Source organism: Falco peregrinus, chromosome Z (assembly GCF_023634155.1).
Source record: "Falco peregrinus isolate bFalPer1 chromosome Z, bFalPer1.pri, whole genome shotgun sequence".
NCBI classification, from domain to species: domain Eukaryota; kingdom Metazoa; phylum Chordata; class Aves; order Falconiformes; family Falconidae; genus Falco; species Falco peregrinus.
In genome coordinates this window covers 40,908,386-40,925,522 of record NC_073739.1, presented here as the reverse complement: position 1 = coordinate 40,925,522, position 17,137 = coordinate 40,908,386, and the positions used below count along the sequence as shown (strand labels likewise).

The 17,137-nt window shown below is 39.0% G+C and overlaps 1 protein-coding gene across 4 annotated transcripts in view; it reads left to right on the top strand.

Moving 5' to 3' along the window:
• DAPK1 (death associated protein kinase 1) overlaps positions 1–17,137 on the top strand; it is a 92,140-nt gene that overhangs the window by 58,944 nt on the left and 16,059 nt on the right. For all 4 annotated transcript variants that reach the window (XM_055790407.1, XM_055790406.1, XM_055790405.1 and 1 more), the window contains exons 12-19: positions 1,579–1,698; positions 3,342–3,440; positions 4,215–4,313; positions 5,428–5,526; positions 6,808–7,005; positions 8,039–8,236; positions 11,602–11,700; positions 16,945–17,022. In XM_055790407.1, the coding sequence (XP_055646382.1) occupies positions 1,579–1,698; positions 3,342–3,440; positions 4,215–4,313; positions 5,428–5,526; positions 6,808–7,005; positions 8,039–8,236; positions 11,602–11,700; positions 16,945–17,022 (990 nt within the window). The remainder of the gene's footprint in view (positions 1–1,578; positions 1,699–3,341; positions 3,441–4,214; positions 4,314–5,427; positions 5,527–6,807; positions 7,006–8,038; positions 8,237–11,601; positions 11,701–16,944; positions 17,023–17,137) is intronic.

Genomic DNA, 17,137 nt, shown 5'->3' with positions numbered 1-17,137 from the left:
GTGTGTACTTGCATGCTTAGAATGCTTTACTACATCTGAAACTTAACATCTTCTGAAATTATTCTAACATACATATTAGGCTATTGAAAAATGTGCATAATTCATTAATCTCATATGTAGAAAGTAATAGATTTTAAGGCTACAGAGGTCAGTTATCCATAGTCTAATCTTCTACATGACACAAACCTTGAAATTTAATTTATTAATTACCATGGTGAAGCTGATAGCTAGTGCCAGAAATTCATCTATCTTGTTTTTGAAGTTTGATTCAGGAGGATTCTTTGTACTGTAGCAATTATAATGTGAAAAAGTTGCATCTGAATTTTTCATGGCACTGTGTAGAGTAAAATAATACTGCATTTTTTTAATAGAATATTCTGAATCACTGAGACCTTCATAGATCCAATTAATTGCTAGACAGCAGTGTCACGACAAATGGTTATTTAAGTAGGAAATTTTAAAACCTGAGACAGTACTTAGTGGTATTACATACATCTACTAGACTTGAGTAGTCAGGAGCAGTTGTTGTGTGGTTTATATTTACAAATGCTTGTAAATACAAAAGCATTCTTATTTAGCTTACTGTCCAGGTTTTAATATACACTTCACCAATTCCCTGTGATCAGCAAAGTATGTGTGTTAGTATGTTTAGAGCTGAGTAACCTCATCTTTTCTGTGCATTAATATGATCAAACTTCAAAAATTCTGCAAAGCCCTTTTTATCCATATTATCTTCCCTGTGTCCCTCCTGTGCAAGTCTGCACTCTTTGTTTCCAGTTTTCCTCCTCTTACCTTTCTCTTTCCATGCTCTTTGATCTCTCCGTCTTGCCCTCCTTTCCCGGCCTCCCCTACCTCACCTATCAGTATCCCATTTAACACTGCATCAGCATTTCACACCTGTGTTGCAGCAGAAGGAATTGTAGCCTAGTGTTAGTGTTCTAAAAAATCTGAAACCTCAGGGGAGAGGAGGTAAGAGTGGTCCAAACATTGGGCTCAGTAAATGTCAGTTCTTTGACATGTTAGTGCACAGGAGAAAAAGAAAAGTCATACCTGCAGCAGTATCTGGGCTCATTACTCATGTTCTAGATTTTTAAATGGTCCATTTGAATAGATGAAAGCTTGGTCCAAAGTATCTCTCCTGTGTCATATACCTGGATGGCGTGAAACCTGGTACTCCAGTTTGTATTTGTGTACCTCTGGGGTTTTTTTAATGTTCACATAGATGCATGGAATTAGTTTCATTTCATGCAAGTATTGCATCTATTGTAAGTCCTAGAAAGAAGAAGAAAATACACCTAATAAAACAAACCTGTTTGGAATCTCCATGAGTATCAGGTTTGTGTGTGAAGAGGGAAGCATACTGTACTAGAAAAAGCGTGGGGGTTTTTGGTGTGGGTTTTCAAATAACATGCATATGTGTTAGCCATATGCTTCATGAAGGATTACAACTTGCAGCTGAAACACTCTAGAAGAACTTGAAAATTGTACTTTTCAATCTTTTTAGATGTCTTGGCAGCTCTTGAGAGGGATTTTTTCCATGTAGCTAACAATTTTTCTTCTTTCTCATTTAATTACAAGGATGAGGAAGATTCTTTTGTGATGAAAGCTATTATTCATGCCATCAATGATGACAATGTTCCTGGATTACAGCACCTTCTGGGGTCTCTGACAAATTATGATGTCAATCAACCCAACAAGGTAGTGTGGTTCTGTGTTGAGGTGTGGGGGGGTACTAGCTATCACCCTGTTGAATAGAGCAACGTGGTTGTAGAACAGAAATAACATCTGAAATGAAAAGGAAAAGGCAAGTGGATGGGAAGTAATTCTGCCTTCCTTTACGAGAATTTTTAATGTGTTCTGTGTTTGGAATTCTGAAACTACCTGAAAATGGACCCCATTTCAGGGAAACCAGGGCTTTGAGAAAGTATTAATCAAATCTATTGTCAGGAGCTGTGATGTATCAGATAACAGCCTTTGCTTTTGTTTGCAGTTGTTGTTTCTTGTGGCAGAATATGTAGGAATAACCAGATTGCCAAAACTGACTTTGCAAAGCACTATTAGAATCAAAAGAAACTGCAGAAAGTGGTTGTGTGCACATAATATTAGATGGTGTCGTTTGTTCAGAAAGGAAATTACTTGCCTACTACAGCATTTCAGTGTGCTGTGGATGCGCTGATGGGAGTATTGGAACTGAAACCGAGAGACCAAAGTTCTGTCACTGGCTCTGCTGTTTAACCTTGGATAAATCATCTCTACTCTAATTTCCACTTTTTTGAATGGTTATACTGACCTTCATTATGAAGTACTTAGAGAAATATTCATGAAGAGCAATATAAAAGTAAAGCGTCTGTTACTTTATTGTTATGTGATCTTGAACCTGTCAAGAAATAACTGTATATTTTTGTTTTAATGATGCAGTACATTTAACTTTCCCATATGTTACTGGTGGCTTGTGTTTTTGAGGTGGTGCAGCAAACACCTTGAGTAATCTGGCATGAAATGTAGATATGAAGAAGTTGCAAAAGGGAACATCCTTGCCAAACTGGGCTAATGATAGCTTAACATTAATATTCCTAATTTGAAAAGCATGCCTTTAATGTGTGGTGTATCATTTATCAATAATACTGTGGCACTGGTGAGGCTGCACCTCAAATATAGTGTTCAGGTTTGGGCTCCTCACTACAAGACATTGAGGTGCTGGAGTGTGTCCAGAGAAAGACAGCAAAGCTGGTGCAGGGTGTGGAGCACAAGTCTTATAAGGAGCGGCTGAGGGAACTGTGGTGGTTAGCCTGGAGAGGAGGAGGCTCAGGGGGGACCTTATTGCTCTCTACAACTTCCTGGAAGGAGGCTGTAGGCAGGTGGGGACAGGTCTCTTTTTCCAAGTAACAAGCAAGAGGACAAGATGAAACAGCCTCAAGTTACACCAGGGGAGGTTTAGATTGGATATTAGGAAAAATTTCTTCACCAAAAGGGTGGTGAAGCATTGAAACAGGCTGTTCAGAGAGGTGGTGGAATCACTGTCCTCAGAGGTGATTAAAAAATGCATAGTTGCAGCATTTAGGGACATGGTTTGGTGATGGACCAGGCAGTCCTGAGTTAACAGTTGGTTAATTGATTCAATGATTTAGTAAATGTGAATTCATCTCAAAAATATGGAAGATTGCTATGCAATAAATTTCTTTGAACAAAGGGGCAAATTATTTTGTAGACAGTATTCCCTGAACACTTGATTTAAAACTGGAAATCCAGTGATGCCATTCAATGCCTGCCTTCTGTTCCACTCTCTTTTCTTAATCCTTCAAAAATTAAATATATTGTTCTTGCTTGTATTTCATTGTTAGCACGGAACACCTCCGCTACTGATTGCTGCTGGCTGTGGAAACATTCAGATACTTCAGTTGCTTTTAAAGCGTGGATCCCATATTGATATTCAAGATAAGGTCAGGGTTCTGCTTTGTCACCGTTCCGTACAAGTTTTTCAGTACATTTAGCAGAGGACAAACAGTTCAGACAAGTTGTACTGAAAATGAGGAAACCTGGGCTGTAGAGCCTGTTTTCTGTCTTACACTGCAAAAAGAGAAAAGCAAATCTTTAATGATGTCCTTTGTTACTAGTGCGTGTTCTCTGATTTTGATCACTTTATTAGCTGAAGTAATTTGAATGATACTAATCTTAAAATGCAGTTCATGCTTACAAAATTGCCTCAATTAGTTCAAACTAGTGATTGTCCTAGAACTCAAGGAGTGAACTTTATTTAATATGGAATGATAAGTGCACATTTTAATGATGGGGAATATCGCAACTAAAACTTGTATGTGATGGAGGGTATGCTTTGCAACAAGGTTTTTTTCAGAATGTGTTGTACCACAGGTTCATTTAAAGCAAACTTGAAGCACTGCCTGCTTTTCTAATAGATGGTAAAGTAAGTAGCAGGAAGGTTTTTGTCTCATGGCTTCTTTCCAAAAGATACCCTTACAAGGGGGAAGAGGATTATTCTTGCAAACAGTTAGTGAGCCCATAGAGGGGGTTTTGTTGTCATTGTTGCTATGTTGTTCAAACAATTTGAAGTATTTTCAAAAAAAGTATGTTCATATAGGCTTGAATAGCTGTTCAATACATCTGTGTACATCTAAGTGCATGTATACCTCAGCTGAAAATCTCGAATTAGGATTCTAAATCAATCAGTAACATCTATAATCAAATATTTTTGACAGGCCGGATCTAATGCAATCTATTGGGCTTCTCGACATGGTCATGTAGAAACACTGAAATTTCTCAATGATAATAAATGTCCTTTGGATGTTAAGGATAAGGTAAGAAAATAATTATTTTTCCTTTTTCATGCAGACAGCCTTTTTTTTATTTTTTATTTTATCAAAGAGAGAGGTCTTCCAGTTGGAATGATTTTCAGCTGTGCCGTAATTCCAAGTATGTGACTGGCTTTTTTAGTGTGGTTTTATAAGCTGACATACAGGGCTGTGTTAACAGAGTTTCAGAGTGGCTGGATGTACTGATCGTTTTCCTAACAAATGTTAACCAAGTGTGCATATTAAATGTGGTGAGTACATGGTGGGTAGGTGGGGAAGTACAAACCTAAATTAATTTTTGCTTGAAGACTAGATTTCTCATTGAAATTCAGGGTAAAATTGTGATTCTGCTTTCCATTCCTCTTGACTGAAAATCACTTTTGTCTGACAAGTAAATTTGACTGTTACAGAGGATAATGAAGACTAGCAATTAATAGCTGATAGCACGTACCTTGTCTTCAGCAGTATTACTTGAGCAACATTTGCCCAGAGAACTAGTTGCTTCTAAAATATCACACTGTATCGACGTTTTTATACTAGCCAAAGCTCCAGCACAGAGACAACTATACTTGTGAAACACAGTTTGCTTTGTTGAGGCAACTAACGCACAGAAAGGCACATCAGCAAAATTAGTGTTCAACTCCTTATAGGGCTGCTCTTTTTCATATAATTTCAACAAAAGATTGCAAATAATTGCATGTAATGAACAAAATACACCAGGATATACCAAGGTGTTAAGCCAGCTCCTTTCATTTGTATATACAGGGTGGAGGGAGAGCATACAGAAATAGTATGAATAGAAATAGGACATCTGTTTCAACAGCAATAGCTACCAGTTCATATCGCTCAGAAATCCCGTTATGACCTGGAACAAATTAAGTAGGAAAATAAGTTCTGAAAAAGGAATGTCTTTGAAGAAATAAGTTGTCAGGTGGTAGTGTGTCTGTCACATACAAGTACAGCTTGTAAGCAGGAGATCTGTGCTGACCACAGCTGTGCCACTGGGTTACAGGGAGGGAGGAGTACTGCATGTAGCATACAGGCATTCAGGCTGAACACGGCAATGTATATCTAGGGGTGACATAGAAAATTACACTGGCATGTTCTTCTGCAATTGCAGTCTGGGGAGACCGCTCTTCATGTCGCAGCTCGGTATGGGCATGTGGATGTGGTTCAGTTTCTCTGTAGCATTGGATCCAATCCAAACATTCAAGACAAGGTGAGTCCTGGACACTGTTTTTCTTCAACAAATAAGACTTTAGTATGTGTGGTCAAAACTCTTTTATTAGTCTTTGCCTCGGCTCCAGCTTGTTTTTGGCCTTCGTGGGACTTTTCTGAAGTGTCAAGCACTCATTTCTGAAAATGAAAGAAGGGCTCAGGAAGACTTCTTTAGAACTCTGAACTCTTGTGAGAAAACAGGGAAGAAAAATCTTAGTAGAAAAAAAAAATCCATTTGACCCAAATCTAACTGTGTGGGGGAGTTCCATAAGCCTCCCCAAGTGCTGCATCCTCTAGAACTATCTTCATATTGTTTAAGGAGCAGCAGGCCAAGGGCCCACAGGATGTGCTGTTTGACTATTTCTTTTTCCTCAGATTTTTGCTGAAATCTTTAATACAGTCCAAGTCCTCTACTATCATCATCATCAGTTGATCAGTTGTCTCCTCATTGGTATTTGCCAGGTACAGGGAGGATAGCCCATTTCTTGGAATTTGATAGAACGACTTTTTTTCGTGCGTTTTAATCCTCCCTGCTTTTCAGTAGCCTACTCTCAGTAGCATGTTTTTGTAAAAGATTTGAGTTTCTTAATGATGCTCCACATAACTGATATGAAGTACAAGGAAATTGAAGGTGAATATTTTGAAGCTTCCTGGGTTCAAGCAAAATGCAAACTAGAACTTCAGTCACAACTGAACTCAAAACATACAGTTTGAAAAACTTGTCATCATGCACATTTAAAGGATTCAGGTGTCTTTAAGTAGCCACGTCACTGCCTACACTCCTAAATCATTAGAATGTGCTTTTTGAATGTGGTAGACAGACTGCCTCAGACTGCAAATCCAGTGGGATTTACATCTCCTTGGTGAGTGATCTGTTTGAAACACAGGGATGTAGAAGTTGCTTATGAATGAGAATCAGTTTTCAAGTGAGAACCAAGACAGTGAGCTTCAGGAGCATGGAAACATCTAAGCTGAGCTTACTGACATGCAAGCTGTTCTCAGTAGATAGCTTTATGGTGAGAAATACGGACCCTCAGAATCCAGGTAACGATGAAAGTCTAGTGTATTACTGTAACCACATGATACATCAGCAGGCGTTATTCTTGTTATAAGAATGTCAGCATTAGAGATTACATCTTTTTATAGGGCTTAGTTAGTAGACTGTCTTTTTTTTTCCATGTCATCTTCCTGTCTTTAAAAGTTAAGCTGCAGAATTGTTCCTCCTAGCATTTTGTTTAGCTCTCTTTTTTTTTTTTTTAATGTTTGTTTTCCATGTTGATAGGAAGAAGAAACCCCACTGCATTGTGCTGCTTGGCACGGCTACTACTCTGTTGCCAAAGCACTCTGTGAAGCAGGTTGCAATGTGAACATTAAAAACAAAGAAAGGGAGACTCCGCTCCTGACAGCATCTGCCAGGGGTTACCATGATATTGTTGAATGCTTGGCAGAACACAGGGCTGACCTTGATGCAACAGACAAGGTTAGTCTGAGTTGCTTTTGGTCAGGAATTACATCCAGACATCACATGCCACACAGCTGTATCTCTCTGAATTGCTTCATTTGAATGCTGCAAGCCAGCATTGTTTCCATGACACGGGTTTTCCGAGCACTTCATATGGAGACTATTGATGACTGCAGTAGTCTGTAAAGTTGCCCATGGATTATTTTTCCACGATTGGGTTTTTGCTGAATTTTTATCAACTTATTAGTTACCATCTTATGAGTAACACTGTGAAAAATGGTAGGAACATTGCGTGAGGTAATTGGCAACAAAGTATTAACTTAAAAGATGGATTTGCTGTTTGCCTTTGATTCCTATGGGTTGGATAAATCACACCTATTTCCAATAAACTACATTCTGACAGTTTAAAAATATAACTCTATTTGATTCAGAATCAGTTTTTGCCTTCCATGGTATAATCCCAACAAATAAATTTGGCATTTCATTGCTTATACTTTTTATACGCTTGTCATTTTAGCTACCTTTATTGTTGATGGTTACTAAGTAGTTACTAAAGCAAGTTCAGAAAAATGGTTTTTCTTCTGAAAGAATTAAATTGTTTTTTCCAGTCACATTGTCTCTTTAAGTTGTTCCACAAAGAAGGAAAGCTCTGTCTCTAAAGGTACTGATCGCTGAGCAGGTTGCATGACTTTTGCATCACTAACATCTGTAAGTAAACACTAGAGTGGTTTACTACAATATTCAGCTGGTTGTTACAGCTGGTCTCTCTCCCATCTCCGAGGGAGTCATCAGTAGAGAATGTGTATTTTCTTTTCATCTATTCCACTGCAAAGCCCAGAGGCTTAATAGAAATATGCTTTTATCCCATAGCTGATCTATTCTGACAGATACTGTGCATCTCCCTGCCTCCACCCTCAAAATAAAAATAAAAACCACTGTGGTTCCTGAGGCAAGTATATGCACCCAGTTACATGAAGTGACTGTGACTCTGCAAGATTCTTTGATTTTTAATGTTATTAAATCTCACTTACAAGCTGTCTTGTGATTTCAGGATGGTCACACAGCCCTACACCTTGCTGTGAGAAGATGTCAAATAGAAGTAGTTAAAACTCTCATCAGTCAAGAATGTTTGGTAGATTTCCAAGACAGACATGGCAACACGCCCTTGCATGTGGCCTGCAAAGATGGGAATGTTCCTATTGTGATGGCACTCTGTGAAGCAAGTTGTAATTTGGATGTCACTAACAAGGTAAATGAAGTACAGGTACTGAGCTACTTTAATAGCTCACCTATTGCATTAGATAGCCTTTTCCAATTCTCTGATACGAAAAATGCTTTTCCTTTCATTTTTTTCTCTCTTGAAGTGGCCAATTGCAAAGCATTAAAAGACTCATCTTGCAAATTTACCTACATTTGTTTCAGTTGAATAGATGATTAAAGATCCATGAAGAAAGAGCCCAGGTGAATTGTTACCGTATACTTTGCCACTCAGCTCCAATGAAGTATAAGCCAACCTTCTTCCCTAGCTGTATAGCTTTGCTTTGTGCAGATTACATCTAGATGCTGAAGAACAGATGAAATGCATTGCTGCCAGCTTTGGTTTGACATTATTTAGTAACAGTAATTTATATACAGAATTGAAGAGTGGTACATTTTTATGAAAAATCTGCTTTAAGTTCTTCCAAATTATATGAAAAGATCTGCACTGTCATCTAACAAGGGATTTAACTCAACTGCAGATTCTATTCCTGGTTATAAAAATAAGTGTCGTATTGGCTGCTTTCTGTTTTTCTGCATTGAGTTGATTTATTAAAATAAATCCTAATCAAACATCTATCTTAGAATAGAAGAACTTTAATTTATCTATTAAACAAATTGTCACTGGCAGGGTACAGGAAGTCTCAGAATTAAAATGTTAAATGTAAAATTATTTTCAAAAGTTAATGTCAGCAGTCTGCTTTTGGGGAACTTCTTATTGCTCATTGTTTCACAAACATGTGACAATTGCAGGAAAACTTGGTAAATGTTATAACCTAAAAATGTTGATTCTAGTGCATATTGCTGGATTACTGCCAGCTAAAAATGTGAACTATCTATAACTGTTGTAAGCAACGTTCCAAAAAGAACGTTTAATAGCCCATCCCTAAATCTGAGGTACTAGTGCCTTGCTTGCTTCTTCTGGTGTGCTAGTGCTGTAGTGTATGTAATAACTGAATGTGATCCTTTACAAGTTTAATATTCTGGCTTTCCTCCTACAGATCTTTAAGAGAAAAACTGTTTAAGGAAACTTTCCTTCAGTTAGTTTGAATAGAAGGTCAGCCGTTGGACTCTGCTGACAAGTATATGAATCTTAGGGCTTGATATTTACCTCTGAACATCTTTCTCTGTGCTGTGTAAATCTTACATTTGCTACTAACTTTAAAAGTTACTCATAGGAATCTTTATGTTGCTATCTGCAATTTGTTTGATTCAAGTGTTGTAGCTTTTTTGTTTTCCTGGAAAAGTACATATTCTGGCGATCACATTTTGCTAGTTAACTCTTCCCTTTATTACCAAAGCACTGACCTTCTCTGTATTAGGCAGCCAAAGAAAGTTGTGGAGCTTTTGGCTTGAGGGTTGTCCAGTGCGATCACTTTCAGTGTTAATAATTAAAATCACCTGCTGCCAAGTGAAAAAAAGTTAAAATTATGAGCTCCTCAATCCTGCCTCTGAGCTTAAAACTGATTGACTAGGCAATTAAATCCAGATCCACAGCTGAGAACACATTTTGGGGAAGGTGAGTTAATGCAGCACAAGGCTGGATTAGCACCTCTTTTCCTAGTGAAGAATGCTGAGCTGGGATCAGTGGCCTGGCCTCAAGCATGCCATGAAAAACTAAGCACTCTTCAGGTGCTCAAGGGGGGTGGGATCATGGCTACAGAAGCTATGGTTATAGTTTATGTCCTGTTATTCTTTTAGGAATCATGTATACTAGAGCGATTTTTAGAGCGCCCTTTATTTGAAAGAGTGAGTCTGGGGCTTGTCAAATAAAGAATCTATTTCTGCTGGTCATTTTCAGCAGCAAGCCTCATAATGGGACTGCATTAACAAAGCGACCATTTATCCTTGGTCCTTATATCTGGCATTGTCCCACATGTACGTAAGACCAATTGAGGACACTGTTTGTTTATTCCAGACTGTGCAGTAGAATATCATGTGGATTTATTTAGAATAATAGAACTGTTTAGGTTGGAAAAGGCCTTTAAGATCATCAGGTCCAACCATTAACCCAACACTGCCAAGTCCACCACTAAACCATGTCCCTAAGTGCCATGTCTACAAGTCTTTTAAATACTTCCAGGGATGGTGACCTAACAGCTTCCCTGAGCAGCTCATTTCAGTGCTTGACAATTCTTTCCATGAAGAAATTTTTCCTAATATCCTATCTAACACCCCCACACCCCCTGGTGTAACTTGAGGTCATTTCCTCTTGTCCTGTCGCTTGCTACTTGGGAGAAGCGACCAACACCCTTCACCCAACACCTTTCCAGTAGCTGTAGGGAGCCATAAGGTCCCCCCTGAGCCTCCTATTCTTCAGGCTAAACACCCCCAGTTCCCTCAGCTGCTCTTCCTAAGATTTGTTCTCTAGACCCTTCAACAGCTTCATTGCTCATCTCTGGCCACACTGCAGCACCTCAGCGTCCCTCCTGCAGTGAGGGGCCCAAACCTGAACACAGCATTCGAGGTGCGGCCTCACCAGTGCCCAGGACAGGGGGACCATCGCTGCCCTGGTCCTGCTGGCCACACTGTGTCTGATGCTATTTGAGTTGAGGTGTAGGGTTTTGAGAAGCCAGGCATCTTTTCCGTTTCCAGTTATCAGAAAGTTAGTTTTGATTTCAAGTACTCTTTTGTGAAGTAATTTTGTGAGTTTGTTTTTGAACATAGGGTTGAAACAGGGAGAACAATATTGAAAATACAAAAATATGTGAAGTAATAGTAAGAGGAATTAGAAGCAGAGAATATACAGCAGTGGTATTTATAACAGTAGGTCTGAACACAAAAGACCAGATGTAAATGTCATGATGGCCTGTTGTCAGTGGAGAGATTCATGGAGAAAAGCAGAAATTGGGGAAGCAATACTTACAGCATTTTCTCTCTGTCAGTGAAAGCACAGGTTCTTCCAGGCTGGCTTCTTCCATTCATCCCTTTTATTCATTCGGGTGGACAGGGGAGACTGCAAATATGTAATATTCAGTAATACTTGGATTGAAATAGAATCCAGAGCTTTAAAGATTAAGGACTTAGTGTTGCTTAACTGGATCATATTTAATTAAGCAAAATGCAACTAAATTTACTAGGAATTAGAAAGATTCTCTCAAATATAGTAAAAAACCCTCAAGGATTCCTCAGCAGTTGTGGGGGATTTAGTTATAAAATTGTTTCCCTTTTTTTTTTACGTAGTCAATCTAGTCTTTGTTTAAGCAGTTGTGCTTAAGCTGTAATCAAAAGCACTTTTTCTTAAAGTTTTTGCAAGACATCAGTATGTATAATTGTACAATATATTTGATTATTAGTCATAAAATTTGGAGTTAAGTCCTTTGACTAAGGCAATGACACTTCTTTTCACCATGTTAGTATGGAAGAACACCTTTACATCTGGCAGCAAACAATGGCATTCTTGATGTTGTCCGGTTCCTGTGTCTTACTGGTGCCAACGTAGAAGCTTCAACCTCTGTAAGTATTGAGAGATATTTTTATGCTTCTTGCATCTTTGATGTATGCCAGTAGGAAACAAATTCATCTCTTAGAGGAGGGTAGAAAAAAAGGACAATGGTCTAACACAATTACATTTTTTAAATAATAAATAAATAAATAAATAAATCAGGTTGTTGTACATCCACAGCTTGAAAAGCATTCTCTGTTTTAATTTTGATTTAAAATCTGAATTTAAAACTGATTAAGGTACAGTACAGCTACCACGTCATCCACACCTAAGAATTTCTTCACCTAAAAATTACTTGTAGCATTGTTTTCTATAAGCACAGTGGACCACTGTCATTAAGAGGTATGGCATTTCACATCATGTACCGTACAAATGTATTGTATAATCTTAAATATTTTTCTTGCTTTCAGGGCATTAATTGTTTTTTTATTTTCATGCTGGGAGATGTGTGGGTGCATGGATGAGCGAACTAGTGTGCAAATATCCTTGTAAAATAGATCATTTGTACCAGTTCAATCAGCGCCACTGCTTCCAGTTAGCACCACTGAAGGTATTTTTCATTCTCACTAAGGTGAGAAATGTCCTCCTAGCTGACATACCCACAGCAGGAATGAAATGTCCTTCATCATGCACACACCATACACACATGATACATTATAGGCATCATACACACTGTGTTTCAAATAAACTGACCATGTTTGATTTTCAGATGCATTGGGTCAGTTTACATTGTTACTTGCCCTAACCAATGCATTTTGTTCTGTATATTGACATCATGTTGGGATTAGATTTTAGTTAAGTGCTTGTTTTTCAAAGTTCTTCACCTAACAGAAGATGATACACACAGTATCTCTGATGTGGCTGAAATGGAGAGAAAAAGGAGAAAACTTCTGTTTCATTTGCTTTACCCATTTGGTAGAAAATACAGTTGGTTTTGTTGTCTTCCTGTACATTTAGCAGTGTGGGGTTTTTTGTCTGTGTGCATCTCATGTGGCAGGAGAATAACAACTCAGAATTGTGATTTAAACAAGTTTAGCATCTAAAAATGACTATTTGATAACTACTAGATTATAGATTGCCATGTCCCCTGTTAATAATAATGAAATATGCGTGCAGTGGACTTTATGGGGTATTTTACAGATTTTCCTGTGTCATCTGTTTTTGTCCTCTTTTTTTCTTTTTTTTTTTTTTTTTTTTTTCAATGTCCCATTGTGTATTTGTATTTTCACTACTTTATACTGTAGAGATAAGATTTAATAAAGAAGTGGTGTGGGAATTCATGAGCTATATCACTTCATTTATGTCATGACAGCAGTGTTGGTATAATTGCCTGTGTGGACCCTGTCCTTCCAAGATAAATGTAGTCTTTATCTGTTTAGTTTAGATCAGTTTGAAGGAGATAACAAAGTAAGTTGTGCTGATACTTAATCTGACAGGAGAAGCAGACAGAATATACATAATTATCCATTATTCCAGCAGTGTTATGGCAGAGAGAAGGGAAAAGGAGGAGAGAAAGGGAGGAAGTGCATGTGGTGATTTTAATAGCATTTGAGTTTTGCGTTAGTTTGCTAGGTGGACATTAAACTATGAGAAGTCTTATTAACAGCTCTTTCTGGGCCAGTACAGTAGAATTAATTACCTTTTTCTTCTCTCAAAATGCCATTTCTGAGGAGATAACTTTTTCAGCACAGTTAAGTAACTGGGCTGCAGGATGATTTCCCTACCTCCTCCACAGGCTAATGTCCATTTTAGGACAAGTTTGATTTTGAATTTGATTGCATGAATGTTGTTAAATGACCTTAGAAAATCATAATGCTCCTGGAGTGTTTGAATATCACCCAAAAAATTCTGTTATGCCTACATGCTAGCTGGCATCATGTTCTTGGCTTTTCCTCACAGAAGTTTCGAAAATTATACCAAATTTAAAATTGTCAGATTACTTAAAAACTTTGAATGATGATGCTTGCAAATAGCCAGTTAAACTCAGGACCAGCTCTTGCAGGCATAGCTATCTGATTTGTCACAAAGGAGCCAGTCGGCAATTGCAATGAATTATTACCACCAGGTGTGAAATATGCATTCATGGATCCTGTAACCAAGCCCTTTTCACATGCCCGCTTTGCTTGCACATCGCTATTCCAGTGCATAAATAGCCTGTGCTTTTCAAGAAAGCCTGAATAAGAAAATAATTGCCTGAAATCCATTTGCTATTTTGCTTGCGTATGCGTTTTCTAATTCTTGTTGTGCTCTACAGTTCATGCTGCAGTAGACATCCAAAGAATGAAACACCTTCATCTTGTTCACAGTTTTGGACAAAAAAGAAAACTTTGTTCTGTTAATTTCTTTTGCATGGAAGAAAATGCTTTTTCCACCTGTTACCTCAATCAATAAATTGAGCTTCCAGATTTGAGCCTAAATTTTCAAGAGACATGTGAACTGAACTGCTAACATCTGTCAGTGTGAACATCTCAAAATGCTGGGTTTGGTGTAAAGCTGACCTAGAGTTCCTTCTGCTGTACTTGGTGCTTGTTGCAAGTGCTCTGGTGTATCCTTCACCTACTGCAAGGCTTTTCTGGCTGTCTTGTTTACTATGTGGTCTGATGACCACGGACTTCAAAAATTATGCGTGTCAGGCAGTGCCCATGCTAAGGCATCCCTCCATAAGGGAAGGTGAGCTAGGAGCCAAGAGTAAACAAGGCCAACAGGGACAGTGTCCTCACCAGCAAGGGCCCAGTCCCACAGTACCCAGGCAAGGCGAGCAGGGCTGGGCTGGTGGTGGCAACCAGCTTTGGCCAAGACTCCCAGTCACCAGAGAAGTCTGTAACAATGAGGCAGGTCTGAGGTTGTCAAGGTCAGGAACTGTGCTCGTTGATCATGGTGGAAGGGTCTGGTCACTGCCAGGCAAATCCACAGTGAAGAGACAGGTTCAAGGTCCAACCCAGAAGTCAGGGACCAGGTCAGTGGGATACGTGGCCACACGCAGACATATAGCTGTAGTATTTCTGAGGTGAGGACCAAAGGCAAAAGCTACAGCTTAAGAGCAACGCCGGAGCAAAAGGTAGTGCAAAAGCCTCTGATGGGGCTTCCTTTCAGGTCATCTTCCTTCATAGCAGTCTGAACCAAGGTTAGACAGCTGTATCAGACAGCTGCTCTTGACCTCAAGAACCTGTTAGGAAGTGGGGATAGAGCCCTGGGTCATGACAGAGACATCCTGCTGTTACAGGTAGGCTTGCTCTGTGCACACATCTGCTTAGCCTTAATTTGAACCATTCCTGTTGCCATTTTTGGGAGCAGTCATTTCCATCCCATTATAACTGTGCACACTGATCTGGCTCTGGCTGAGCTGCTGCCATCCACACTCCTTGCCAGATGTTCACCAGATGGTTAGTTCCATTGTGTTTGTGACCAAGTAGCTGTGCCTGAGCTAAAACCCCTGTTTTATCAGGGTACAGCTGTTTAGCCAAGGCCAGGCTTGGAGCCGGAACAAACCCCCATGGAGCAATGAGACACAGCAAGCAAGAGTGTCACCTCACCCCAGCCATGCCAGGGCTCTTGTGGCGTGCCCACCAGAGGTGTGTGACCTGCTGTGATTCAAAGGGACAGTGCCTGTGCAGGGATCTGTCACTGCATACTTGCTTGGTGCTGGAGTTTTCCAAGCCACCTCCAACCTCGTGTTGGAATGGGAACATATTGTGCTCTGGAACAGTGCAAGGCCAGGCTGTAGCAGTAGCACTTTGGACTTAAGAGAAGACCAGATGTTTGAGGATTTGGATAAAATTCACACTTAGGTTGGTGAAGGCCACATCCTGTTACCACAGGGATTTGTAGGAAGGGGATCAAGGTTTCCCCTTTATTTGAAGGTTTTGGATTCCCCTGGATGTGCCCAAGACTGGAAACTCAGGAAGCACTAGAAGTTTTGAAGCAGTTCTCCTGATGGCAGGCTAGCTACCCAGCCACTGGACCACTCTTCCTCTCATGCGGCAGGCACTCAGGATTAACTGGGATTCAGAGGGTAGGGTCAGCACAGACAAAGGATGCTTCCCCTTTAATATGTCTTCTCTAAGGAAAATTATACATTCAGATGTTTCTTCACTAAAGTTGCAATTATATGTCAACTATGGAAGGAATTTAAGGGTAAGGTATTGGTTCATATTTAGTCAGTTCATGCCATCATGTACAGTTTTAGCTGTTTCTTGCTAATGCTGATGTTCAATTCCTGTTCTGTCTGAAGTTCTGGAGTACATAATAACCTTTATGGAAACCTGCAAATGCCTTTTCTAGGTGGACACAGAGTTGTCAAAGATATATATTTCATATGTAGGGATAATAATTACAGTAAACTCAGTAACTACTTAAAACAATGCAGGTTTCACATGAAAAACTAGCAAAATCGAAGCTAGAAACCCAAGAAAGGGGTCTTAGTTTTCCACTACTAGTTAATAATTGAAAGCTCTAATCTGAGAGAGTGAAAGAAGCAAAATGCTCATAAATTATTTATCTGTTACTAAAATTTTAAAAAAATACAAAAGCATTAATGTAGTTATAAAAGTGAAAGTAGTGAGCCATTTTTCTTTCAATATGTTATTTAATATTAAATAATTAAATTATTTAATATTAAGCTGCTGACCTGTGAAACATGGGTAATTAAATGACAAGACCAGAATGCTGAAGGCAGCTTTGCTTCTCCTTTTAAATTTGCTGTTGCAGTTTAAACCACATCCCTTACAATGTTCTCACTTTCTGGAAATCTCCAGTGACTGATGCTGCTGCCATTCTTTATCCATTAGTAAACAAAATTCGCCTGCTGTTCATGCAAGTGAATATGCTGATTTGTCCCCTCCTTGTGAACTATTTAAACTTTTAGATCTGTTCAGTGTGTAATATCTAGAAATCACTGCCATCCTCTAACTGGTGAGAAGAGGAATTCAGATGGGGGAGTACTCACATTGCTCTCTGGTTCTGAATTCAAAGTATCTTGTTACAGTGGCATCCAGACACCAATTTGTAAAGGAAATGCCATTTTTCTGCATTGGACCTTCTTTTTTTTTTTTTTTTTTACAATTTTAAAAAACAGATTCTGGTGGGGAGTGATCATTACTAGCTGTTAGTTGGGGGGGGGGGGGGGTGTCTCCCCATTTCATTTGCATCTGACAGCAATTCTGTTACTGCCTTGAGCAGCTGAGCAATGTTGCATGTGATTTTCTATATTGTAGAAAAAAGAAAGGAACTGCTGCTAATAATTTGTGTTTTAACAGGATGGGAAAACAGCAGAAGATCTCGCCAGAGCAGAGCAGCATGAACACGTAGCCAGTCTGCTTGGAAGACTTAAAAAGGTTAGGAATGCATGAATTGTGAGGTTTTCATGTTTTTAAGAGGCCAAGAAAAGTTTGACCATGGGAAATCATACAATAAGATATTTGTCCAAGCCATTCTAAAAAGCTGTTGCAG